This window comes from Castor canadensis, chromosome 5 (assembly GCF_047511655.1).
Source record: "Castor canadensis chromosome 5, mCasCan1.hap1v2, whole genome shotgun sequence".
In the NCBI taxonomy this organism is placed as follows: domain Eukaryota; kingdom Metazoa; phylum Chordata; class Mammalia; order Rodentia; family Castoridae; genus Castor; species Castor canadensis.
This window is the reverse complement of record NC_133390.1, coordinates 143240030-143267082: the sequence shown is the minus strand read 5'-3', so window position 1 is coordinate 143267082 and position 27053 is coordinate 143240030. Positions and strand designations below refer to the sequence as shown.

The 27053-nt window shown below is 40.7% G+C and overlaps 1 protein-coding gene and 1 pseudogene across 1 annotated transcript in view; one reads left to right on the top strand and one right to left on the bottom strand.

Moving 5' to 3' along the window:
• Positions 1-15165: 15165 nt before the first annotated feature.
• Sel1l2 (SEL1L2 adaptor subunit of SYVN1 ubiquitin ligase) overlaps positions 15166-27053 on the bottom strand; it is a 65933-nt gene continuing 54045 nt past the window's right edge. The window contains exons 16-18 of the mRNA XM_074072404.1: positions 26841-27013; positions 15879-16007; positions 15166-15285 (exon numbers count right to left, since the gene is read on the bottom strand). Of these exons, the coding sequence (XP_073928505.1) occupies positions 15166-15285; positions 15879-16007; positions 26841-27013 (422 nt within the window). The remainder of the gene's footprint in view (positions 15286-15878; positions 16008-26840; positions 27014-27053) is intronic.
• Positions 21134-21757, top strand: LOC109674933 (eukaryotic translation elongation factor 1 epsilon-1 pseudogene; annotated as a pseudogene).

The following is a 27053-nucleotide window of genomic DNA, read 5'->3' as shown; positions in this document are numbered from 1 at the left end:
GGAAGGGACCTTGCTGCTCTGGTTTTTTAGTTTGCATTCTGGTTCTTATTTCTCATTCTGGCCCTCTTAATGTTTATTGATTTTAATTTTCTTGTCACTTCATCTATCTATCCTGTCTTCAGCTATGGAAGAGCCAGGGGCAGGTAAAGTGTAGCAATGGGAGGAACTTGGGCAGAACTGACCATTTCCCACACTATGAGCACCTGTATCAGGGCTCTAGGCTGAAGCAGGCTAGTGGCAACCTACTTATTGCATTCAGTTTTTTCTACACACTGCTTACATTTGTCAAGTCATTTATTCTTCTACAGTCTACACTTCTAGAAAAATAAACTGTTCATTGGTTAGAATCATATTACTCTAATTCTGCTTTTACTGTTTTTATCTTGGTTTTTCTGAGGTTTGAACTCAAGGCCTCCATGCTTGCTAGGCAGGCACTGTACCACTTGAGACACTCTGTCAGCCCTGTAATTCTGCTTTTAAATGCCCTCTGCTAATGGTTATACTATCTGAAGTAACCTCATCATGGTGCTACAAGTCTACAAGGTAGGAAGAAGAATCCTACTTCACAGAGTATCTGGGAGAATGAAGAAAGCTAACCCAAGAAAATTGCCTGAACATGATGGATGCCTTATAATGTGGTCTTCTATCTTTTATGCCACACATTGCAAGCTTCCTGAGGCAAGGACTGCATAGGGCTCAATTTTATTTCCCAAGCAGTACTTGTGACACATTAAGTACTCAGTGTATTGTAGAATGGAAGAAAGGGCCCAGAAAGCAGTCTCCATCACCCTTGTAGATGCTACTGGTGCCCTGCCCCCACCTCCTCAGGCCATCTGCTGGTTCTTGGCAAGCAAAGCTGCTAACTGCAAGCACCTGCATCTGTTTGCCCAAGGGCTTTCTCTGCTGGCTTCTCCCCTCTATACAGAAGTGCAGAGACTCAATGCCCCTCCTATACCACCTCTCAACCAGTGACTACTGGGAGTTGACTAAACATTTGGATTCTTTGCCCTTGGGTAGGATAGTTATGAGGTATATGTTGTACCCAAGCTACTGGAAATATCTAGTGACCCACAGGGGTAACTTTCTTGAAACCGAGGTTGACTTTTTTTCTACCTGTGTGTATATATTTTTTGGCAGTATTGGGGATTGAACACAGGCCATGAGCTTGCTAAGCAAGCACTCTACCACTTAAATCACACCCCACAGTCATTTTCCTTTTAGTTTGTTTTTCAGGTGGGTCTCACAATTTTGCCTTGGCTGGTCTCAGACTGTGATCCTTCTACCTCTGCCTCCTGAGTACCTGGGATTACAAACATGTACCACCATGCCTGGCTCCAACCTATATTTCTTGAGATCCCTACCAAATAAACTACTTAGACTCAAATCCCTATCTCATGGTCAGCTTCTAGGGAACCTAGACTAAGAGAATCACATGAGTTACATTTGAAATGTATGTGACACATGAGGCTTTCTGAAGTGAGGTACCCCCCCCAAAGCATCCATCCCACTTCCTGCTTCAGATCTATGTGTAGTGTGTAAATTACTTGGCCTAAGTCAAATTCACTCTGAGCCTGTACACTTGCCAAGTCACAGTTGCCTCTGTGCTGCCTGGGGAAGTCACCTACTTTAGTTGACTGGTTTGCAGGAACCAGGGCCTGCAGTGGCCCCACAACTGTTGTAGGACACAAGTCTTCATGTTTTCTTGACATGAAGGTAGCTTCAGCTTGTTCAGGAATCATTACCCTGGACTTATTTGCCTGCTATTATGAAGATAGTTACTTTCCTCTTTGGTTCCATTAGGAGTGAATCTCTTTGGAGACTCTTTAGTACATTTGCTGTGGGTCAGTGTGCTCTCTGTGCTCACTGACACGGAAAACAGTACAAGATGGTATTTTGCTACAACAGGGACATAGTGGTGGTTTACAGGTGGGAGGCTTTTCCTCCCTTGGTCAGCCATCTTTAAACTGCTTCCATGGTGATAGAAACTACTACAGTAACAGAACTGAAGAAGAGGCCCAGAAGTAAACATTTTACTTATTTATTTATTTTGTGGTACTGTGGTTTGAGCTCAGAGCCTCACATTTGCTAGGCAGGTGTTCTACCAGTTGAGGCACTCCATGAGCCCTTTTTTGTGTTGGTTATTTTTGAGAAGGGTCTCACAAACTATTTGTCCAGGATGGCTTCAAACTGCAATCCTCCTGATTTCTGCCTCCACAGTAGCTAGGATTACAGGTGTGAGCCACTGACACCTGGCTAGAAATAGACATTTTAATGACTAGCCTCTTAAACCACTTCTTTTTTCAAAGCCTGTCCTCTAAGTTCATCCAGGTTCTCTTGTGGCAGAAAGACAGAGAGGGGGAAGGGAGATAATGAGTGCTACAGTGAAACAAAGAAAAACCAGAGGTGGGAAATGTTACCTGGGCTGAGACCAGAGAAGCATCACCTTGGCCCAGAGGTTAAAGTGGCCAATGAAATAGCATGTGACTATGTATGGGACAAGCTGTAGCCCTGCCCATTTCTATAACATACTTTAAATGGTATGTTAGGAAGGCCCCCTGTGTGTCTCGCCTTTGGATTTGAGTCTGCTGAGTTGCTGCCAGTTTGTTTAACAAACTTGCTTCCCAAAAGCTTTGGTGCCTCATCTCTCTGTCTGAGCCATCCCACAGTTCTGGGGGTTTAGCCGGGATTTGGAGGGCAGTGTCTTCACTTCCTTGTCACTGGCTCAGCATCCCCAGCCTGCTGGGAGGGCTGCTGCTGCCAGGTGCCACAGGACCATATTGATCTGAGGGGAGGGAGCCTCTCTCCTGGTGAATGGAGTAGGCGAGTTTCAGTCACACAAAGGAACCTGGAAAGGCTTGGGAACCAACATGAGAACTCCTCTTATCAGACTGGAAGAACCTGGGTTTGAATTTAGGCCTGCCACAGGAGGCAAAAGGGGAGTCTAATGAACTCCCATAGAGACACCCTAGTAACTGACCTTTGGGGTGAAACCATCTCTCAGGTTCAAGGAGTGGGGTGGAAGTACTGTGCTGTGTGAGGGTGTGTGAAAGTGCAAGCCTGAGACATAGCCTGGTTATGAAGCAAGTGCAGAGTCCTGATCTGTGGATCCATGGATAACTCATATGGTCCAGGGTAAGTCCTAATAGGGCCTCTGGTCTGGGGCTTGTACAGACTCACTATGGCCAAGAGAAGCCTAAATCCCTGCAAGGGGAGTGGCTGAAAACAGATGAAGTGAGGGGTGTTATTTGTTTTCCCTTGTGTGCTGCAAAGGAGGACCCCTTACCTCCTCTCCACAACCCTCAAGCCTTCTGTTTCTGTCTCTGTCTTGATGTCTGGTAACAGGAAGTGTGGGAGGATGACAGAGTAAGAGCATCCCCTAGTACACATACTTAAGAAATTTAAAAACGGATTTAATAAAAATTACCAAGTCAAGCTGACTCCTGACAGGCGTAGGGCCTTCTGTGAAATAGACTGGCCTGCTTTTGGTGAAGGATGGCCCTTGGAAGGGTCATTAGGTAAGCTCATAGTCAATAGAGTTTTTAAAGTGGTTGTAGGGGAGCTTGGGCACCCAGTTGGTTCCTCATATTGACTGTTGGCAGGATGCAGTCCTCAGTCGGTCCATGTGGCTAAAGCCACACCCAGAGAAAGCATGTAGAGTCATGGTAGCCAGGGTGGCAGCAACTTCCAAGAGCAGAAAAAAATATATGTGAAAAGCCAGGGAATACCATATTAGTGGGGGACCCCAAGAAGGCCCTACCCCCTTAGGTACCACTATATCCCCTCCTTCACAGAAAGCCCAGACTCTGAGTGATCTAATGCAGTCCATCATCCAAACTCATAAGCCACCTGAACAGACTGACAACAGCTTCTTCTGACTCTATTTAATACTGAGGAGCAACGCCATAATCTTTTAGCTCTAAAGTGGCTAAAAGATTGTGCTCCTGCAGGCACTCTAAATGCCCAAACCTATGCTCGGGGCCAGTTCCACAAGGAGGACCCCCATTGGAACTCTAATGATGACTGAGATTATCAGCAGCTCAAATGGTATCAGGAAACATTAAAAAAAAAAAAAAGAGGCCATAAACATGAGTAAGACAGAAGAAGGCCTCCACGCGCCAGATGAGAGCCCCAGCCAGTTTTATAAGTGACCTCTGGGAGGAAGATGTCATCAGACTGGCCACTTTTGAGGATTGTGAGGAGGACTAGGATAGACTGGGCTCCACTCTACTGGGCCCCCAGGAGCCTATGGTCCAAATAAAGATAGGGGGGCCATTCTGTTGATCTACTGATGGACATTGGCTTGACCCATTGGTTGTAACTCAACCTGTGGGCCCTCTCTCATAGAGACATGCAACCATTGTTGGGGCCATGAGAGACCACACTTGCCACACCTTCCTAGTATCCAGAAAATGCAATCTTAAAAAAACATAAAGTAGGCACAAGTTACTGGATCATACAGCAGATTTATGTTTAGATTTTTAAGGAGCCTCCAAATTTTTTTCCAGAGTGGTTGCACCAGCCTGCATTCCCACCAGCAGTGTATAAGGGTTCCTTTTTCCCCACATCCTCGCCAAATGTTGTTGGTGGTGTTTTGGATGATGGCTATTCTAACAGGGGTGAGATGGAATCTTAGTGAGGTTTTGGTTTGCATTTCCTTTATGCCCAGAGATGGTGAGCATTTTTTCATGCGTTTTTTGGCCATTTGAATTTCTTCTTTTGAGAAAGTTCTGTTTAGTTCAGTTGCCCTATTTCTTAATTGGTTCATTGATTTTAGGAGAGTTTAGTTTCTTAAGTTCCCTGTATATTCTGGTTATCAGTCCCTTGTCTGATGTATAGCTGGCAAATATTTTCTCCCACTCTGTGGGTGGTGTCTTCAGTTTAGAGAACATTTCTTTGTTTTGCAGAAGCTTTTTAATTTTATGAAGTCCCATTTATTCATTCTTCTCTTAGTTGCTGGGCTGCTGGGGTTCTATTGAGGAAGTCTTTGCCTATACCTATTAGTTCCAGAGTGTTTCCTGCTCCATCCTGTAGTAACTTCAGAGTTTCAGGTCTGATATTTAGGTCCTTGATCCATTTTGAGTTGATACTAGTTCAGGGTGATAGACATGGATCTAGTTTCAGTTTCTTGCAGACAGGTAACCACTTTTCCCAGCAACATTTGTTGAAGAGGCTGTCTTTTCTCCATCATATATTTTTGGCACCTTTGTCAAATGTGATGTGGGTATAGTTGTATGGATCATATCCAGGTCCTCTATTCTGTTCTACTGGTCTTCATGTTGGTTTTTGTGCTAGTACCATGCTGTTTTTATTGCTGTTGTTTAGAATATAGTTTGAAGTCAGGTATTGTGATACCTCCAGCATTACTCTTTTTGCTGAGTATTGCCTTGGCTATTCGTGGTCTTTTGTGCTTCCAAATGAACATTAGGGTAGATTTTTCAATCTCTGTGATGAAAGTCATTGGGATTTTGATGGAACTTGCATTAAATATGTAAATTGCTTTTGGTAGTATAGCCATTTTTACTATGTTGATTCTACCAATCCATGAGTACAGGAGATCTTTCCATTTTATGTAGTCTTCCTCGATCTCTTTCTTCAGGGGTTTGTAGTTCTCCTTGTAGAGGTCATTAACATCCTTTGTTAAGTGTACTCCTAAGTATTTGATTTTTTTTGAGGCTATTGTAAATGGAATTATTTCCATATATTCCTTCTCAGTTTGTTCATTGTTGGTGTATAGAAAAGCTAATGAGTTTTGTAAGTTGATTTTGTATCCTGCCACCTTGCTATAGCTGTTTATCGTGTGTAGGAGTTTTTGGGTCTTTAAGGTATAGAATCATATCATCTGCAAATAGGGATATTTTGACATTTTCTTTACCTATTTGTATTCCTTTTATTTCTTCTTGCCTAATTGCTCTGGCTAGGAATTCCAGGACTATGTTGAATAGGAGTGGGCATAGTGGGCATCCTTGTCTCATTCCTGATTTTAGGGGAAATGGTTTCAATTTTTCACTGTTAAGTGTGATGTTGGCTGTAAGTTTGTCATATATACCCTTTACAATGTTGAGGTACATTCCTTCTAATCCTAGTTTTCTTAGAGCTTTTATCATGAAGTGGTGTTGGATCTTGTTGAAGGTTTTTTCTGCATCTATTGAGATGATCAAGAGGTTTTTGTCTTTGCTTCTATTAATGTGCAGTATTACATTTATAAATTTGCATATGTTGAATCACCCCTGCATTCTTGGGATGAAACCGACTTGGTCATGGTGGAGGATCTTCCTGATGTGTTGTTGAGTTTGGTTTGCCATTATTTTATTGAGGATTTTTGCATCGATGTTCATTAATGAAATTGGCCTATAGTTCTCCTTTTTGGAGTTGTCTTTCTCTGGTTTTCGGATGAAAGTAATATTGGTTTTATAAAATGAGTTTGGCAGTGTTCCTTTCCTTTATATTTTGTGGAACAGTTTAAGGAGAGTTGGTATTAGTTTTTCTTTAGATGTCTGATAGAATTCAGCAGTAAATCCATCAGGTCCTGGACTTTTCCTTTTTAGGAGACTCTTAATTGCTGCTTCAATTTCATTTTGTGTTATAGATCTATTCAGGTGATTAATATTCTCTTGGTCCAGTTTTGTATTGTCATAAGTATCTAGAAATCTGTCCATTTCTTCAAGATTTTCAAATTTATTTGAATATAGGCTCTCAAAGTAGTCTCTGATGATTTCCTAGATTTCCATGGTGTTTGTTGTTATCTCCCCTTTTGCATATCTGATTTTACTGATTTGAGTTTTTTCTCTAATCATTTTAGTCAGGTTTGCCATGGGTCTGTCAATCTTATTTTTTCAAAGAACCATCTTTTTGTTTCATTGATTCTTTGTATGTTTTTTGTTTGTTTGTTTGTTTCTATTCATTGATTCCAGCCCTTATTTTAATTATTTCTTTCCTTCTGCTTGTTTTGGGATTTGCTTGTTCTTGTTTTTCTAGGAGTTTGAGCTATAGCATTAGATCATTGATTTGAGATCTTTCTGACTTTTTAATATATGCACTCATGGCTATAAACTTTCCTCTTAGGACTGCCTTTTCTGCGTCCCATATGTTCTGCTAGGTCATGTTTTCATTTTCATTAACTTCCAGGAAACTTTTAATTTCTTCTTTTAGTTCATCAATGACCCATTGATCATTGAGCAATGTGTTGTTCAGCTTCCAATTGTTTGCATGTGTTTTACTGCTGTTTTTGTTGTTGATTTCTAGTTTTAATGCATTGTGGTCAGATAGAATGCATGGGATTATTTCTATTTTCTTATATTTGCTGAGGCTTGCTTTGTGCCCTAAGATATGATCAATTTTGGAGAAGGTTCCATGAGCTGTTGAGATGAATGTATATTGTGCACCAGTTGGATGAAATATTCTGTAGACATCAGCTAGGTCCATTTGATTTGTGGTGTGATTTCACTCTAGAAATTCTTTATTGATTTTTTTGTTTGAATGACCTATCTATTGGTGATGGGGGGTATTAAAGTCTCCCACTACCACTGTGTTGGAGTCTATATATATTTTTAGGTCCTTCAGAGTATGTTTGATGAAACTGGGTGCATTGATGTTGGGTGCATATAAGTTGATAATTGTTATTTCCTTTTGGTGTATTTCCCCTTTTATTAGTATGGAGTGTCCTTCTTTATCTCATTTGACCAATGTAAGTTTAAAGTCTACTTTGCCCAAGATAAGCATTGCTAACCCTGCCTGTTTTGGGGGGTCATTGGCTTGCTAAATCTTCTTCCAGCCTTTCACCCTCAGCCAGTGCTTGTTTAGGTCAATGAGGTGGGTCTCTTGTAGGCAGATTGTTGGATCTTCCTTTTTAATTCAGTTTGCCAATCAGTGTCTTTTGATGGGGGGATTAAGTCTGTTAACATTCAGTGTCAATATTGATAGATATGTGGTGATTCCTGTCATTTAGTTGTCTTTGTTGTTTAAGGGTTTGATTGTGTGCAGCTCAATCAATGTTACTCCCTACTTTCTTGTCTTTTCTTCTCCTGTGGTTTGGTACTGCCTACCCTTTCATGGTTTTCTTTGCTTTCACTTTCTGTGTGCAGAATTCCTTGGAGAATCTTTTGTAGTGGTGGTTTGGTGATCATATATTGGTTTAGTTTCTGCTTATCATGGAAGAATTTTATTGCTCCATCTATTTTGAGTGATAGTTTTGCTGGGTAGAGTATCCTAGTGTTGAAGTTATTTTCATTCAGTTTCTAGAAGACCTCACTCCATGCCTTTCTTGCTTTTAAGGTTTCTGTTGAGAAATCTGCTGTGATTTTGATGGGTTTACTTTGTATGTTATTTGTTTTTTCTCTCTTACAGTCTTCAATATTCTTTCTCTATTCTCTGTGCTTGTTTTAATGATAATATGTTGTGGGGTCATTCTATTTTGGTTATATCTTTTTGGTGTCCTGGAGGCTTCCTGTACCTGAACGGGCATAGTTTTATCTAGATTTGGGGAATTTTCTGTTATTTTTTGAATATATTACTAATTCCTTTTCCTTGGACCTCTTCTCCTTCTTCAATGCCCATGATTTTCAAGTTTGATCTTTTGATGAAGTCGGTGAGTTCTTGCATATTCCTTTCACAGAACTTGAGTTGTCTAACTAATAGTTCTTCAGTTTTTCCTTTAATTACCATTTCATCTTCAAATTCTGAGATTCTGCCTTCTGCTTGTTCTAATCTGGAGTGGCCTTCCATTTTGTTTTGTATTTGTTTCATTCTTTTCTCTGAGGTTTTCCATATCATAGGTCACTTCCCCTTTAATATTGTCACTTTTTGTCTTAATTCATTTATCTCTCTATTTATGGTGTTCTCTGTTTCACTTTGGTGTTTCTTTTGGGCTCCTATGAGTTCATTTATTTGTTTTTGTGTCTTCTCATATTCTTTATTTTTGTTGTCTTGGAATTTCTTGAGTGCCTCTTGTATGTTTTTGTTGACCATGTTTAGTAACATCTCTATGAAATTCTCATGGATTACTTGCAGAATTTCTTCTTTCAGGATGTTCTTGTGGGCTTCATTTTGTTCCTTGGTATAATTTATCTTTGTTTTGTTGGAGTCTGGATCAGGGTATCCATTTTCTTCATTTCCCTCTGAATCCTGTACTAACTTATTTTTTGGGGGAGAATGTTTCCTTCCCTTTTTCATTCTCCCATCATTTCACTTGGTACCATTTCTGGCCCTGGACTAATTTAGTATTAGCTGAGTTACAATAGTAAAATTAGCAAAACCAAGAAAGGAAAAAAAAAGGAAAAGAAAAAGAGATAAAATGAAGAAAAAAATGGAGAACCAAAGAAATCAACAGGGAGAGATGGTGGATGATTAAACTGCTAACAAGAAGTCAAACCCTTAAAGAAAGGGAAAAAAAAATCACTGGTTCAGGAACAGTAGAATTACAGCCTTTGTTGTTCTGGTGTTATTCCTTTAGTATCCAGTCCTATTTGTCTCTGTCTCCTAGGCAGGTTTTGAGCCAGCATCTGGTGGTGTTGGAGCCCTCCAGTGGTGGGTGGTGGGTGGGTGGTGGCCTGGTGGTCTGCAGGGCAGAGGCCTGATGGGCTGACTGGCCAGCGGGTGGGTGGTGGTTTGATGGGCCTGAGGGGCGGAGGACCAGCAGGCTTGCAGGGTGGTGGCCTGGTGGAGCGGCAGCATGGGGGGCCTTTAGGGTGGGAGTGCCTGGTTGGCCTGCAGGGTGGAGGCCTGTCAGGGTGGTGGGCAGCTGTCTGGTGGGGTAGTGCCTGGAAAAGCAGTGGCCTGGTGGGCCTGTGGTGTGGGGGCCAGGCAGGCCTGTGGGGCAGGAGCCTGCAGAGCAGGGGCCTAGTGGGCCTGCAGGGCAGGGTCCTGGCAGTGCAGTGGTCTGGTGGGCCTGTGGGGTGGGGGTGTGGCAGGCCAATGGGGCAGAGGCCCAGTGGTCAGCTGCCTTGTTCTTTCAGTAAATCATGGTGTGGAAAAGCCTTCCACGAGCTAGGGTCTCAGGGTGCTGAGGTTTCAGCTCTCCCTGTTGCTTTACCTCAGCTAAACGTGTCTCCAGCATCTCAGCAAGGTCCCTGATTCACAGAGCTCACACAGTCTGCATCTGTGTCCCAGTCACCATCTTGGATTCTCCAGGGCATAACTTTTGATTCTGATGGCCTGACAGCCTTAAAGCTGAGAGGGCTGAAGCCAAGATTCTAACTCTCATGGTTGTGCACAAGGAGGAATGGAGACTCTGTGCCTCTAAGAAACAGATTCCTGAGATGCTTGAGCTTCCCTTTAAGAGTCCAAGAGTATAGACTGAGGACAACTCCCCACACCCAGGGCTGGCTCAGAACATACCTCCAGTAGTGGTAGAATTAAAGTTGTATGCCATCTCTGTTAGCCAGAGCCAATACTACATTCCTCACAAGCCCCAAATTTGGATCCAAAAGCATCTTGACAGACTGCCTCCATGCAGTCAACTCAGCAACTGTCACTTTACACCTTGTGGTCTCAAACCCGAACATTTTTCTGCATCTGCCTGAACCCACAAAGCCAACCCATCTTTGTCTTCCACTGGGAAAGTTCTAGTACAAGAGAAAAGGGATAATTGACTTGGACTCGGTTGCCAAAGAACTTCAAAAATTCTCCCACTATCTTTGGGACTGCTGTGGCATCTGACCTAAAGGCTTTCTTGGCTAAATAGCATGGCTACACACTCCTCCAAGTATGTAAATGACCTTCGTTTGGCTGGACCAACTCAGGATGATTGTCCTGAACTGTCAGGACGATTGAAATGAACTTGCCTCCTTCTCTCCCTTTTATGAAAGGCAGGATAAAGATTTCCTGAAAGAAAGCCCAGGTTTGTCAGGATATTGTCACATACCTTGGGCTTCACCTGTCACAAGGATAATGTAGACTGGGTCCTGAGAGGAAACAGGCCAAGTGTTCCATTCTGACCTCCAAGACCGGTCGATAGATTAGAGAATTTCTAAGAGCTACAGGTTTCTGCTGGATTTGGATTCCCAATTACTCTCTCTTGACCAAACCCCTTTATAAATCCACAAAGGGGGGAGAATGGGAACCCATGATATGGGGAGAGGAGGAAAAAGTAACCTTTAAAAAATTAAAAGGACACTCACAAATACCTCTGCTCTGGGCCTGCCAGATGTGATGAAGCCCTTCTTCCTATATGTACATGAGAGACTGGGGACAACTATAAGAGTCTTGACCCAGCTGCAAGGTTCCTGGCACCACCCAGTGGCCTATTTATCAAAGCAACTTGATGCAGCTTCCTGAGGTTGGCCATCCTGCCAGTACTCAAAGTGCACTTTGGTGGCCACTGCTGTCTTGATGACTGAAGCAGACAAACTTATTTTATGACAGGAAATCACAGTCTGAGTTCCCCACTCTGTTTTAAACTATGAACAAAAAGTTCTAAAATTGCTAAAAGCTATATAAGGGTCCCCTAAGTGAGTAGTGGTCATACACTGCCTAGGGCACCAGAAGGAGGCTCTGGAACAACTGTCTGGGAAAACCAAAAAGCTAATAGAAAAGCCAAGCAAGTAGCCCTCACAGAAAGAGAAACCTTGGCCTCACTGACAGCTGCCTTGTTCCCATGCCCATGGTATCTGAATGGGACCCATGGTATACTTCAAAGAACAGGTTTGGTTTGAGACTAAAGGAGGAAAAATTTTGTACTGGACTGATGGTGAGTTTGCCAATGGCCATATTACAATTCCAGAATCACTAGCTCCCACATTGGTCAAACAGTTCCATGAAGGAACTCACACTCAGGGTAAACAGGTCTCAAGACCACCTTGGCCCAATATTTTATGTTCCCAAGCTCTCTGGCATATGTGAGAGGTACAGTTTGTGTACCAAAACTAATCCCCAACAAGAGCCAAGAGCACCACCCTAGGTGCAAAGTGTTAGGAACTCCTTTTAAAAACCTGATTGTGGACTTTACTAAGATGCCACAGGCCAGAGGATGTAAATATTTGCTGGTGTCTGTCTACACCTTCTCAGGATAGGTAAAAGCCTTCCTTACTCAGACTGAGAAAGCCCAGGAAGTGACCAGGTGCCTGTTAAAGAAATCATCCCTTGGTTCAGAATACTTGTGTCTATTGGATCAGACAATGGGCCAGCCTTTGTGGCTGAGGTGGTGTAGTTGGTGGCTAAGGACTTAAAACTTGAAGGCTGCACATGGCCTACCACCCCCAGAGTTCAGGGAGAGTAGAACATATAAACAGGACTCTAAAATTACAATTGGAAAAACTATGCCAGGAGACCCACCTACAATGAAATCAGTTACTGCCCATGGCCTTGCTCAGGATTAGGTCTAGCCCCACCAAGTGGATGGGTCTCTCCCCTTTTGAAATTCTTTTTGGGTGCCCACCCCTTTAGTCAAGGGCCTGTGAGAAAACCTTTAAAAAATGGGTGACCTCACCCTGAGACAACAGATGCAGGCCCTCGGATCAATGCTATCAAAAATCAATGACTGGGAAAGAAAGAGATTCCCTATTAGCCTGACAAGTCCCATGCACCCTTATAAACCAGGGGATGCTATTTGGGTAAAGGAATTTAATGTTCAATCCTAAAGCCCCACTGGAGAGGCCCTTTTGTTGTTTTATCCACCTCCATCGCAGTTAAGGTAGCAGAGATCGTTCTCTGGATCCACCACTGCCAAGTAGCTCATTGCTTTCACATGGGTACTCCAGCTTCGCTGCAGCAGGGCAGGACTCTGCTCCCAGGAGACAATAGGAGACCACGAACGAGGAGATGTCAGCCCTGCTCCAGTCACTTCAGAAGCTGACTAGTCTATGCATAGCAGAAGCATTAGGAGTCGCCCATCTTACCTTTGAGGAAGAGTCCATTCTGTGTTTTCTTCTTGCTAGTCTTGGTCAGCTCTCTACCTGGGGACCCCCCACCCCAAGACCTTGGACTGTGACTCATGCATGTGCACTACCCGAGTGGGAAGTGTTGTTACCAAAACTCTGGTTTTCCATACTTATTATTCTTGTACAGACATGAAAAGGATAGAATCCCAATGACCTGTTTGGGGACTGGTTCTCAAACCCTAGGTGGGACAACATTAATAGGGGCAACATTTCTTGTCTTAGGAGCATGCCTGATATTACCCTAATGTCATGCCTAATCTCCCTGGTACTGCAGTCCTTCAGGACCATTATGAAAGCCACTATAAAACAAAAACCAAAACCCAGCTGCTCACGTAATAGTGCTATAAAAATGTAAACTCTGGATCAAGATGATGCTCTTTGACCCAAAAGTGGGTTCGAGGATCAAAGCAAGCAATGTGGCAGAAAGACAGTGATGGGGAAGGGAGAAAATGAGTGCTACAGTGAAACAAAGAAAAACCAGAGTTGGGAATGTTACCTGGGGCGAGATGAGAGAAGGGTCCCCTCGCCCCAGAGGTTAAAGTGGCCAATGAAATAGCATGTGACCATGTATGGGACAAGCTGTACCCCCATCCCCATTTCTGTAACCTGCTCTAAGTGGTATATAAAGAAGGCCCCCTGGGTTCTCGGGGCTCAGCCTTTGGACTCTGCTGAGTCACTGCCGGCTTGCTTAATAAACTTGCTTCCTGAAAGCTTTGGTGCCTCATCTCTCTGTCTGAGCCATCCTACAACACCCTAACCATCCGGTACTATTCCCCACATCACTAAAAATATGAATTTTTCTGGTCCCTAAGTTAGATTTTTGAAGTTTTTAAGATACAAGCAAGATGTTTTCCTATCAAAGTACCCCACACTTCAGCTGGAGATCTAATTGCAGTGCACAGAAATCACACAGATTACCAATGCTGCTGTCACTCCATTACAAATGATTGACCATGAGTTTTTAAAGAACAAAGGGATCAATTATGGAGCTTCTTCTAGTAGCCAGGACCTGTGCTACTCCCTTTGTGTGCGTTATTTCATTAAATCTGCACAGCAGCTCTCTAAGACATGAATCATTCTTCCCATTTTACAGATAAGGAAAGAGAGGCTTGAAAAGTCAAAAAGCTAGAGTTGTGGAAGTGAGATTCAAGCTCAACGTAAGTCTCTCCTCGCCTGCCCACCCCTACTCCACACCAGGCCTGGGTCTCTCATTTACCTATCAGGGGAGCTAAACATCTAGCTTCTGTCTAGGAAGCTGATGTCACCTCATTCTGCCTCACTTCTTCCCTTCCAGGCACTGCATGCCATGAGGGGCAGTTATTCATTAGGACTTCAGTATGACTCCATGATAATTTGTGCAAGGTCTATTTGAAATTTTTGTGCTTATTATCTTCTGAGGGATCTTGTATTCCCACCTCCTCCAAACACACCCTTTTCTTCACCTCAGTATGTCTATAGGAGTCCAGCTTGTCCTTTTGAAGGTTGAGGACACTTTGGTGGGGAAGCCCTTTGTTACAGTAACATGGAGATGGTGGTATTTATTTGTTTGTTTATTTATTGGTGGGACTGAGGTTTGAAATCAGGGCTTTGCACTTGGAAAGCAGTCTCTCTACCACTTGAGCCACACCTCCAGTCCATTCTTGTCTGGTTATTTTGGAAATGGGGGTCTCACAAATTATTTGCCTGGTTTGGCCTCAAACTGCAGTCCTTCTGATCTCAGCTTTCCAAATAGCTAGGATTACAGGTGTGAGCCACTGGTGCCCAGCAAGATGGTAGTCATAATGTCTAACTCAGGAGTAGATCACCAAGATGACAAGTTTGTAACAAAATCTTAGGTGACTAGTCCTCACCATCCCCTACATGATCTCCTCAATAAGTAAGAAGTGTGAAGTTGTTTCTCTTTCTCTCTCTCTCTCTCTCTCTCTGTGTATGTGTGTGTTTCAGCAGTTCTGAGGCTTGAACTCAGGGCCTTATACTTGTCACTTGAACCACACCCCATACCTTTTTGCTTTCAGTGTTTTGTGAGTTAGGATCTCATGGTTTTTTTTCCCAGCCTGGCCTCAGACTATAATCCTCCCACATTTGTCACCCAAGTAGCTGGGATTACAGGTATATGCTACCACACCTGGCTTCTGAAGTTGTTTCTCTTGGTCAGGTCTCAAGGTTTGTCCACTTTCTGTCACAGGCCTATATGGGAAATCTGCAGCAGGCTCTTGATTTGGATGAGGAAATTATTTATTTAGTGAGGGTAGCTTGGAATAACACATGAGTAGGTTTTCTGATCATTCAGAGCCTACCTATGACGATTTCTAAGCAAGAAGATCAGCATGGCAACAATTAAACCAATCACAAATAAATCCCAGTGTGGTCCAAGGGTGTGGTCCAAGTTCATCCATTTCCATCTCATTGTAAACTGCTGGCAAGAGACATTCAGTCAAAAAAAAAAAAAAATCCTAGCCTTCCACTGCACTCACATCCAGCATCTCCTCCCACACCACTACTACTACCCTGTCCCTCATCGTGCTTTCTTTAGTCTGGGAAGAGACAATCTTTTCTGGCATGAAGCTCTCACAGGCTGCTTAACCTCCACCTTTAGAATAACCTCGAGGATTTATGCAATTTAATTTTTACTTTTTATTTCAAATTATAGCTTTTTGTGGTACCACTTGCCACCTGCCATCTGCTTACCAGCCTTAGATTTTGATGGCAAAAGCTATGTTTTGAACAAGTATATATAGCACATGTTACTTTGCTTAATGCTTTGAGCATAGTATGTGCTGAAAAAAATCTGTCAAATGAATTCATTGGTTGTACTACAACGTGCCAACACATACTCAATATAACAAGTAGAATTGCTCTGCACGGTAAATATGAGACTTTGAATTCTACTTGTCAAAGGAAAGCCAGTCCAAAAAGAAAATACTGCCCTGGTGAGCCTCGTCACTTTGTCCCTAAGAATTGCTCATTAGAGTTTTCAGATTTAGGACCCATTTGAGACAAACTTACATTTAAGAACAGGACATCTCGGAGCAGATGCACGGTTTCCAGTTTCATGAGGGCAAAGAACACAGGTATGTGAGCATCTGGACTTGTTTGAGCAGCCCTGTCATATAGTCTCCGGGCCAAGTGAATGTCCTAGAAGTAGAAGAACAGCCCAAGCTCATCAGCTACAGGTTCTTGAGAGATAAGCAGAAGCCATTGTTAGGAATTTCATAATTTACTTTTGGGAGGCAGAATGGTCCTTGCCCTCATTCCTGGAGTCTGTGAATATATCATTATATTATTATATGACAAAGGAGATTTGGTAAATATAATTAAGTTTATAGTCCTTAAAATAGATTATCCTAGATTATCCAGATGGATCCCACATAATCTACAAGCCTTTAAACAGTTATTTTTGGGCTCAAGGCAGAAGAAAGCCAGAGGGATTCAAAGAATGGGAGGATTCAACTTGCCATGGCTGGAAGAGACCACGTGAAAAGAATGAGAAGGAATTCAAATAGCTAGCAAAGAAACAGGATTCTTGCTCCTACAACTTCAAGGAGTTGAATTCATCCAGCAACCTGAATGAGCTCGAAAGGGAATTCTTTCCCAGACCCTTCAGTGAAGAATGAAGCCTTGATTTTAACCATGTGAGACTGTGGAGAGGAGCCAGTTTAACCACCTAGACTTTTGACCCGCAGAAACCATAAGATCACTAAATTTGTGCTAATTTGTTACACCAACCACAGAAAATTAACACAGCCTCACAGAACTTTCTTGGATACTACTGGGTCACTTGTACTTGTGATTCCAATGAAAGGGGCAGGGAGCATTAGATATTAAGAGTACAGATCCCCCAAACACATGAAGGCAAAAAATTAAATGATCACTTATAAATTATCATCACAGTACTTATACCTGAAGTTATACAAATTGTTTATTCATTTGTCTTTCTCTAAGTCCCTGAAGACAAGTTCTTGAACTATCTGTTCACTCCTGAGTTACCAGGGCTTAATAAAGTGCATACTATGTAGTAGGGCTTCGATGAATGAATGAATGAAAACTATTTTGGTTCTCAGGTTGGAATTTGATTCCTTAAATGACATATAATAGTGTATTTTCAGGGACTTTCTTTTTATTAAATTCAGCCATTGTAGATATATTTTTCACATACTTATGGCTTATTTTGTTTGCTTAATTTTGCTTTGTTTGCCAAATAGTAATGAAAAGATTAAGAAGCACGACTTTTAAAGGTTGAGGTGTCCTGGTTGTGTCTCAGAATTGTTTTGCTTGGGTGCCCACGGATTACTTTCAAAAGAAAGGTAAGGGGAAAGATTTTTCATAAATTGTCATCCAAATAGGTTTTTTGTATTCCTGTTCCATCACCTAGACTTCAACTGTTGTAAACCCCTGGGGCCTCTGCTAAACCTGTTTGTTGGATATTGTCTTCTGTCAGCTGTGTTCTACTTGTCATTTTTAAAATTTTTCCAAAGCTTTAAGTTCTGGTAAATAGATTTGGGGAAGAAAGAGGAATGCTCTTGCTTAAAATACTTAAAATTCAGGAGGTTATTTGGAACAAATCTTCCTGGTAACAGAGAGTAGATGTAAAAACTCTAATTCAACACATTCGGTGGGTTGATAGCACCCTGCTGATTGTAACAGCTGTGTGGGTCCCACATGTGAGAGGCATCTTGACTCAAATGGAATGTTCTGGGAAAGACTGCTTTTGTCAGTGTCTCAGGCATTCATTCTTAATCATTGTTAATTTACTTCTTGAGGCACAAAGCATCAATTCACTCACTTGAGTTTATAATAAAAAAATAGCAAGAAGCACCATTAAATTGGGATAAGCTAACTGGGTGATGGTGCCTCACACCTGTCATCCTACCTACTTGAGAGGCTGAGATTGGGAGAATCTCAGTTTGAGGCCCGCCTTGGCAAATAGTTTGTGAGATTCCATCTCCAAAATAACCAGAGCAAAATGGATTGGGGGTGTGGCTCAAGCGGTAGAGCACTGGCTTTGTGAGCATGAAGCCCTGAGTTCAAACCTCAATCCCACAAAAAAAAAAATAGTGGGATAAACTTGCTTCTAGCCTTACAAACCTCAAAATTTGCAGTGGGATGAGGTGCAATGTGAAAAAAATCTTTATTTAAAATTCCATGAGAAAGAAATTCCTGAATGCTTCTGACTAATTTGGGAAAAAGAAATTTTATTGCTAAACTCTAGAAAAGACTCCTCATTCTTTGACCCTATTTAGTAAAAAGTCCAAAGCTGGCTGGATGAGGGGCTCACAACTGTAATCCCAGCTACTTGGGAGGTAGCAATCAGGAGGATCACAGTCTGAGGCTGGCCCTACGGGCAAAATTGAGGAAGAATGAAAGGGGTGGCTGTGAATTGGCTCAAGTGGTAGAGCACCTGCCTAGCAAGCAAGAGGCCCTGAGTTCAAACCCCAGCAGGGCTCAGTAAATCAGAAGTCCATTGATACCTAATCCACTGATTTACTTGTCTGTAGTATATTTGCTTTAAATTCAGTGACTTAGGAGGTCATGTAAACCAATTTGCAGGCTCTTCTTAGATAACTTGATTCTAACTAAAATATCCAGTGTGCCACAGTAGTGCTTAATGTTCAGACATTCAACATAGCTTCTTATAAATCAAAGATACAAATTTTTCCAGTAATAGAACACTTATTTTATGATAATTATTTAATTACGTGTTCAGGAGTTCTTCAGGCCCAAAACTTTGGGTATCATAAAAAATTTCTTCTTTTGGAACTGAGCGTGTAAATACAAAAGTAATTTTAAAAGTAATTAATTTGTATTGTCATATTATGAATATACCATATGTAAACTAGAGGAAACTTTGAAATTACAGAACTGAACAAATAGAGGAGCAAGGCCACCCACAATGTCACTACACAGAGATAACTCCTGGTAATATACACTTCCAGCATTTGTATATAAGTCACATACACATCCCTTAATTTAGGGATTTTTTTCTGCTGCATGTTTTGTCTTCTGATTTTTTAAACCAAACAATATATTTTAAACAAAGCACCATGATCTAAGGAATTCTACTAGTGAATACTATTTTTAGTAATTTGTATAATATTTTATTATAATGACTAATACTAAATACTGACTGTGTGTCCATCCCCGCTGTCATTTAATCACCATGACAGTCCTATAAGGTAGGTGGTATTATTAACTGCGTTTTGAAGATGGAGATACTGAGGCACAGGGGGTTAAGTCACTTACCCCATTCCTATGACTTGTAAGTGCAAAGTTGTTGATTTGTTTTTGGTTTTGGTGGTAGTGAGGTTTGAACTCAGGGCCTTATGCTTGCTAGGCAGGCACTCTACCACTTGAACCACTCTGCCAGTTCATAAGTGCAAAGTTGGAATTCAAGTCCATGTGGTCTGTGAGCCCACTCACTTCAGCACTAGGCATACAATACATGCCACTGCATAATAATTGATATATCTTCTATTTGGGAGCATTTGGGGTTCTTTTTTTTCCCCTGTAGCAAATAAAATTATACACACAAAATTGCATATTTATGTTTATTTCACTAATTAATAGATGTTTATTTCATGAAAGGATATGACAATTTCTAAGAAGTATGTGTTCTGTCCTACATATTTCTGGGAGGGCTGTTTTAACTATCTAACTTTAACTTATCCTTTCCAGACAAATTTTTTTTTCTGATGTCTAAAACTTCAACTGTAACACTCCATAGGTAGTCAGACCAAACAAATAAGAAATAAAAATGTTTTATACCATAATTACTTTTATTTTTGACAGTTCTATTTATAATTTCTTCAGTAAATGTGATTTTTTTCTCTGCAGTGTACCAGAAAACATGCAATCTAGTCCATCTAATATATATATTTGAAATTCGTCTCCAAATGATAATTTTCCCTCTCATTTTGTCTTACTTAAGAATAGTTTTCCTGGTCATTATCTTTAAACATACATGTTTTCTTCCTTTTAAAAAAAAGATCATTATATATTTATCACATTGTATGTTACAAAATCATTTTAGAACAGTATGTAAGAGTCCTAATTCTCTTCTCCTAGGAAGTTGTCTTTTCCTTAACACATTTACAGTACTTTACTTTTAATTCTTTTCAGGTGTGCACATGAACACTCACACACACACATACACACACACCATTTTGGTCTTTACCTATAACTATGGACATGTGTCTTCTATAGACTACTCTAAGCATTCTGAAGATTGTCTTGTTCTGGTCATGTACCCAGAACCAAGCATAGTGTTTCATGACACAAAACAAGCACTTGATAAATGTCTGAATGCATAAATGAATGAATAAAACACAGAGCTCAGTACCATGATAATGACACTGCAACTGTTCTTTGATAAATACAAATGGGCAAAAATATGGGAGAAGATTGTTCCAGTAAAGGGGTGATATGGCTAAGAGTCAGGAGAGCTAAGTCCAAGGTCTTTGGGGGGTGGGGAGAGGAAGGAATACATTGCCTAGAAATATATTCAGGGGGAAGTGGTATGTCAAGCCACTGTTATCAAGGTGTGTTAAGTCAAGAAAAGTTTTGAATTTAGGGTAAGAAAACTGGACTTCATTAGGCAATAGGAGGACAACAAAATTCTTTTGTGTGTTTACTTTTTGTGTTTCTGTGGTTCTTCTTTTCATTCCTTCCTTCTTCAAAAAACTGAACTCCAGTGAAGAAACAGGTAAATGAACTGAATGTAGCTTTTTCAAAGGAAGAAGTCCAAATGGCTGAAAACACATGAAGAAATGCTCACCATCCTGGCCATATAGGAGATGCAAATCAAAACCACAGTAAGAGTCCATCTTCCTCCTATTAGATTGACTGAGTGATACCAGTCAGGCATTGGTGGCTCATGCCTGTAATCCTAGCTACTCAGAAAGACAGAGATCAGGTGGATCGCAGTTCAAAACCTGCCCAGGCAAATAGTTCATAAGACTCTATCTTGGAAAAAACAAAATAAAACAAAACAAAACCATCACAAAAAAAGAGCTGGTGGAGTGGCTCACATAGTAGAGTACCTGCCTAGCAAGTGGGAGGACATGAGTTCAAACCCCAGTACCACAAAAACTGGCTATCATTAAGGACACAAATGACAACAAATGTTGGTGAGGATGCAGGGACAAAAGGAACCCTTACACACTGTTGGTGGGAATGTAATTAGTACAACCAGTATGGAAAGAAGTACAGAGGCTCCTCAAAAAACTAAAATAGAGGCCACCCCTGCCCGGACCTGAGACCGGAAGATGGCGTCGGCCCTGGAATTGAAGCTGCTGTAGAAGTCCCTGGGGCTGAGCAAGGGGAATAAGTATAGCGCTCAGGGCGAGCGATAGATTCCAGTTTTTCAAACAAACAATGGTCCAAGTCTAACAGGATTGACTACTATAGCAACTCACCTAGTGAAACAAGCAAATAAGAAGTATTTGCTGGCGAGTACTGCAGAAGAAAAAGCAATAGTTCATCAATGGTTAGAATACAGGGTCACTCGCGTAGACGGACATTCCAATAAAGAACATATCCACACTCTGTTGAAGGATCTTAATTCATATCTTGAAGATAAAGTCTACCTTACAGGAAATAACTTTACCTTAGCAGATATCCTATTGTACTATGGGCTTCATCGCTTTATAGTTGACCTGACAGTTCAAGAAAAGGAGAAATATCTTAATGTGTCTCTCTGGTTTGGTCACATTCAGCATTACCCAGGCATCAGGCAACATCTGTCTAGTGTTGTCTTCATCAAGAACAGACTATATACTAACTCCCACTAGAAGTTACCCATGTTGTGCTGAAGTGTGATTAAAAATGTTTTGAAAGCGTATTCTGGATCTCAGTAGTAACGTATATTGATACAGAGTCATAGTTCATTTGTTAAAGTTGATAGAATTTTAAAGTATAAACTGGTGTCTGAATGTTTTTATTTGTTCTTTAGTTGAAGTTTTGCAATTTTTATGTAAACATGCAACTGCTGTCAAAAAAATTGAAATCAAGTTATAAATTATCTTCTTTTATAGATGAAATTTATTTTAATACAAGTTGCAAATCAGTGGCTTAATCTTAAAAATAGGTGTCCTTCCAGTGGTTGACATAATTGGATATTTATTAATCTCTCTTTCATATTTTAAAATACATTTTCCTCATGGATATTTACAATTGTTTATTAAAACCTGTGATAACTTATGCCAAGGATACAGAAAGGGAAGACAAATATATTTGTTTTCAAGTGTTTATGTGAACTAGTAAATGTAATTGAAAAAAAAAAAAACTAAAATAGAACTACCAGATAATCCAGCAATACCACTCCTAGGCATGTATCCAAAGGAATGTAAGTCAGGGTGTAACACACACCTATGTTTATCGCAGCATTACTCACAATACACAAGTTTTGGAAACATCCCAGATGCCCTACAACTGATAAATGTATGAAGAAATGTGATATATATGTGTGTATTAAATATATATATATACATATATATATAATGGAATATTATTCAACCATACAGAAGAATGAAATTCACAGGTAAATGAAAGGAACTAGAGAGGATCATGTTAACTAAAGTAAGCCAGGTTCAGAAAGACAAAGGTTATGTTTTCTCTCATATGTGGATGACAGATCTATTACAAATACAAGTATTACCATATACATACATTCACATACATATCAATATGTATATCTGTATATATATTGGCATATGTATGTATACACATTTACACACATATGCATATGTATACATACATATACAACACATATATATGTATATATACATACATACATACAGATAAAGCATTTCCAAAAGTAGAACTGTTAGAGGAGACTGAGGGAGGAGGAAAAGAAGAAAAGCATGATAGAGAGTAACACTGAAATACATCATGTTCATGTAGGAACAAGACACAAGGGAAATACATTGAAAACTGTTGAACAATACAGGGTAGGGAGTAAAGGGTAAGGAAGAGTAATAGATTGGGCTGGAGGTGTGGCTCAAGTGATAGAGCACCTGCCCTGGAAGAGTAATAGAGGGGGTTAGACTGATTAAAGTACAATATATTTACAGGTAAAATACCAATCCAAACCCCCACTGAACAATGAACAGACATTTAAACAACAAAACACACCAATGTGAAACAGGTCATGTTAAGAGGAGGGTGCTAGCAAGAGGGGGAGAGTAAATGAAGAGAGTAAAGGAGAGTGAATATGTTTGAGGTACTTTCTATATATACGTGCATGAATATGGAACACTGAAACCTACAGAAGTCATTTTAAGAAGGGGTGTGGCAGAAGAGGGAGAATAATGGAGGGGATGAATCAAACTGAGGTACAATGTGTGTACATATGGAAATGTCACAACAAACCCCCTTATATCACTATCATATACTAATAAAGCATTTTTTAAAAAAATCTGCCTTTGCTGAGGAACACTGACTCTTTCCTTTGGCCCATAAATTAACTGAAAGCAAAATAAACACTAGGCATCTTAGCCTCCATTTTGTATTTGTATCCTCCTAGCCTCTATTTTGCATCTGTGTCTTTTTGCTCTGAGCCATTCCCTCCTGCAATCACTTTACAGACATATTGGAATTCAGGCAGGACCACCTAGCAGGTGTCAATGACTCTTTTTGCAACAAGGCCTTGCCTGCTGGATCCTGGAACAATCAACTGCCAGACCACCTATGACCTGTGACTGGAACTGTTTAATAATCATGCATGCCTCTTCTCCTGACCCCAACACTTCTTCCTCTTTTTTTTTTTTTTTTTTGGTGGGACTGGGGTTTGAACTCAGGACTTCATGCTTGCAAAGCAGGTGTTCTATCACTTTCCCACACCTCTAGTCCATTTTGCTCTGGTTATTTGGAGATAGGGTCTCAAGAACCCTATCTGGGTTCAAGGCCTCTAGCCTTGATCCTCTAGATCTCAGCCTTCCAAGTAGCTAGGATTACAGGCGTGTATTATCAGCACAGGCTGATAATTGGGTTCTTTAAACCTAAACCAAATGCCAATGGGAACATGGGTTGAAATGCTATCTTTCCTCTTCCTATAATACTGTGTAATAAACTTCCTTTCTCTGCCCTTCACTGTTACTTGTCTTTTGTATTTGGAGTGTTGGTGCAAGTGGATAGACCTGATGTATAAAACCTAAGAGTTTGGGCCTGTGATCTAAAATCTCCTGTAACAATTCCAAATCAAATATAAATTGAAAAAGTTCTTAACAATTTGTGAACTGAATGCTTATATTTCTAAATTAACCATGATCTCTCAATTCTTCCCTAGGTATTATTTTGTGTTCCCAGAACCAAGATACAGTCAGTCCTGACCTTCAGTCTAGGTCAAGCAGCTTACTGAGCTGAGATGGTTCTCAGTGAAGTTCTTAGGATAACTTGCATGCACCTCCCAGTCCCGTCTTCCTTTCCTAAAGACAGATGAGAACAGCAAAGGCCCATATTTCTACATTGATTTACCTCACTTTGATCCCTAGAGGTCTTCAGTGTGGAGTTTATAAAACATGATTTCAGCAGTTTCCTTTGGTTCTCAGAGAAACTCCAGTAATGATTTTATGCTCACCTTTCTCACTGGTTTGCTTGGAGATTAACTACCAGAAAGGATTGTGAAGTGGCTTACTGGAGAAATAATGACATGATGACAAGTGTTAGGAAGGCATGTTCTCCTAAACTCTTTGCTTTCATTAGAACAAGTTTTGGACTTTTAATTATCAGGACATTTATTCTATGAGTTAGAATCTTCTTGTTGATTTGACTATAAGATGGAAAGATTAATAAGTTTTTCCCCTGGATACTCAGTGATTATTTTTCTAATGGTTAAATGAAAAATATTAATAAAGACAAAGGGTAATGGTCCTTCATTAGCTAAATCTAAAATTCTAAAATCTAAGCGTGAGGTTAAGAGCAATCTTTTTTTTTAACTTAGAGATTTTCCATAGGAAAAAAATATATACCTCACTCAATGAGAGAGACCGATCAAAATGAAGTATCTATGATTTAACAGGAACCCTGGCAGGAAGGAATAGAAAGCAAACAGAGAGAAACTTCAAAGATTTTTTTCCTGAATACATGAAGTAGATGCTATTTGACATTGTTAAGACAGTGCCTCGCAGAGAGGTTCATGATGACTAAGGAGGAAAACCAAAGCCTCTGACATGGTCAGCCAGCAGGGCCCTAGCAGGTGATGTGTCCTCTCCTGTACTGGTGGCCAGCCACGCATCCTGAGACAATGCCCCTTTCAATCCCCAGGAACTCAGGGCGAAATGGCCTCACTGTGGTGAGGTTGTGGCTACCAGAAGAATGAGTTCTTTTTGCATCACAGGGTGGGAGAGCTAACTTGAACTTAACACAGGGAGTGGGGTCATTTATTTCCTTTCTATAAACAATGCTCCTCTCAGGTTATTATGTTTTACATGAGGAATTGTGAATAAAAGCTTTTATCTTATTGAAGCTTTACTCTTATTGAGCAACTTAGCTGTTGCTCAAATTCCCTTTTGATATAAATAACAGTTATTCCACATACTGGTTTAACTACAAAGTCCTTTTACAAAGCTTATTCATTTTATCCTCAAAGCCAGGGGCAGACCAGGTATCATTAGTTCTGTTATACTGATGTGGTGACAGTGGGAGGTGGTGGGCTGCCAGCTAACATCCAAAGAATCATCCACTTTAGCTACTTGGTTCAGTCCATTTTCCCCCAAATTTTACAAACACAGGTAGCTCATACCTGCTAGGAATGGGGAAAGTGGGCTGGATTTGGATTTGACATTCTTTCTACTGCTTGGGGTTCCAAGGCTGAAGAAAAATGATCAGCCAAAAGGCAGGCTGCAGGGCAGGACAAGACAGCAGGGATCTGGATAATGGGGACCTGAATAAGAAGTCTTTAGTTATAGTATATACCATTTTAGCAATTCTCAGATAGGAAATTCCCTGCAAATAATTTTCAATTAGTACTAGCACAACTGGGAGAAAGAGAACATAAAGCCAATAATCCCTACATTATTTGGCTCTAAAAATACATTTAGGAATATAAACACAGAAGAGAAACATACTTGAGCAGTAAGAATGACTCAGTGTAGGAGCCTATTTTTTCCTAAAAAAACCTCAAAACTTGGAATCAGACAGGCCTGGGTTGAAGTACTGGCTCTACCACTAATGAGCTCTTGGCCAAATGACTTACCCTCTGTACTGTGATTTCTTGATGCATACATTGAAGACAATTATAGGGCTTACCTCATCAAATGGCTGTGTGATTTAAAAGATGCAGTCCACATAACACACCTGGTTCACTGCCTGCCGCTATTGACATTTAACATACCTTTCTCACCCCATCAGAGCCAAATGCCATCTTCTGCCTAATTATACTCACTGACTAAGGAATTTTCCCAGTAGTACTTTGTAGTGTTAGCTCTCTTTCATCAATGAATGTGGCTCAAGTTAATTAGTCTTTAGAGGATGGAGATCCATTCTCTTGGGCCTTCCTAAAATGCCCAGTACTGGGTCATGGACATATTGCCTACTTCATAAGGCATTTCTGGGTGCTTCATAAGGTACCTCAGTCTCTAGCTCTGGTCTCATTCCACTTTGTTCTTGTTACTGAGAGCTTGGGAGTCAGTGGCAATGTCAATGGAAAAAGACAGAAAGGAATAGAAGAAAGGCCCACTGGAAAAACTTTGTGCTGGAAAAAAGTAGCAACTGATGAATCAAATTGATCTATGCTAGATTTATTTTACTTATTAATTATGTCCATGTCATAAATAGAGAAAATAATATACCCTTCACTGGGTTCATATTAGGGTAACAGATTAGTAATATGTGTCATCACACAAGAGAGACTCAGCAAATGCTATCTTTTCCTTTCTTCCTCTACATTGATGACATCAATGAAATTCAAGACATTTTTAGGTTTCCCTTCCACACAGCTGCCATTGCTAGGCTTGAACCAAAGAGATTGATTACCTTTGCGATACCTAAGCCGTGTTCATACATATAGGCTAGATTGAACATGGCTTGTGCACTGTGATATTTGTCAACTGCGATGCTGTAATGTGCGGCTGCTGTTTGATAGTCCTTCTTAGTCCCGTAGCCATAGTAATGGTAATCTCCAATTTTTACTCTAGCGAATGCATTGCCTGGGGGAAATATTAGAAAGAGAAAAAGAATTATAACTCA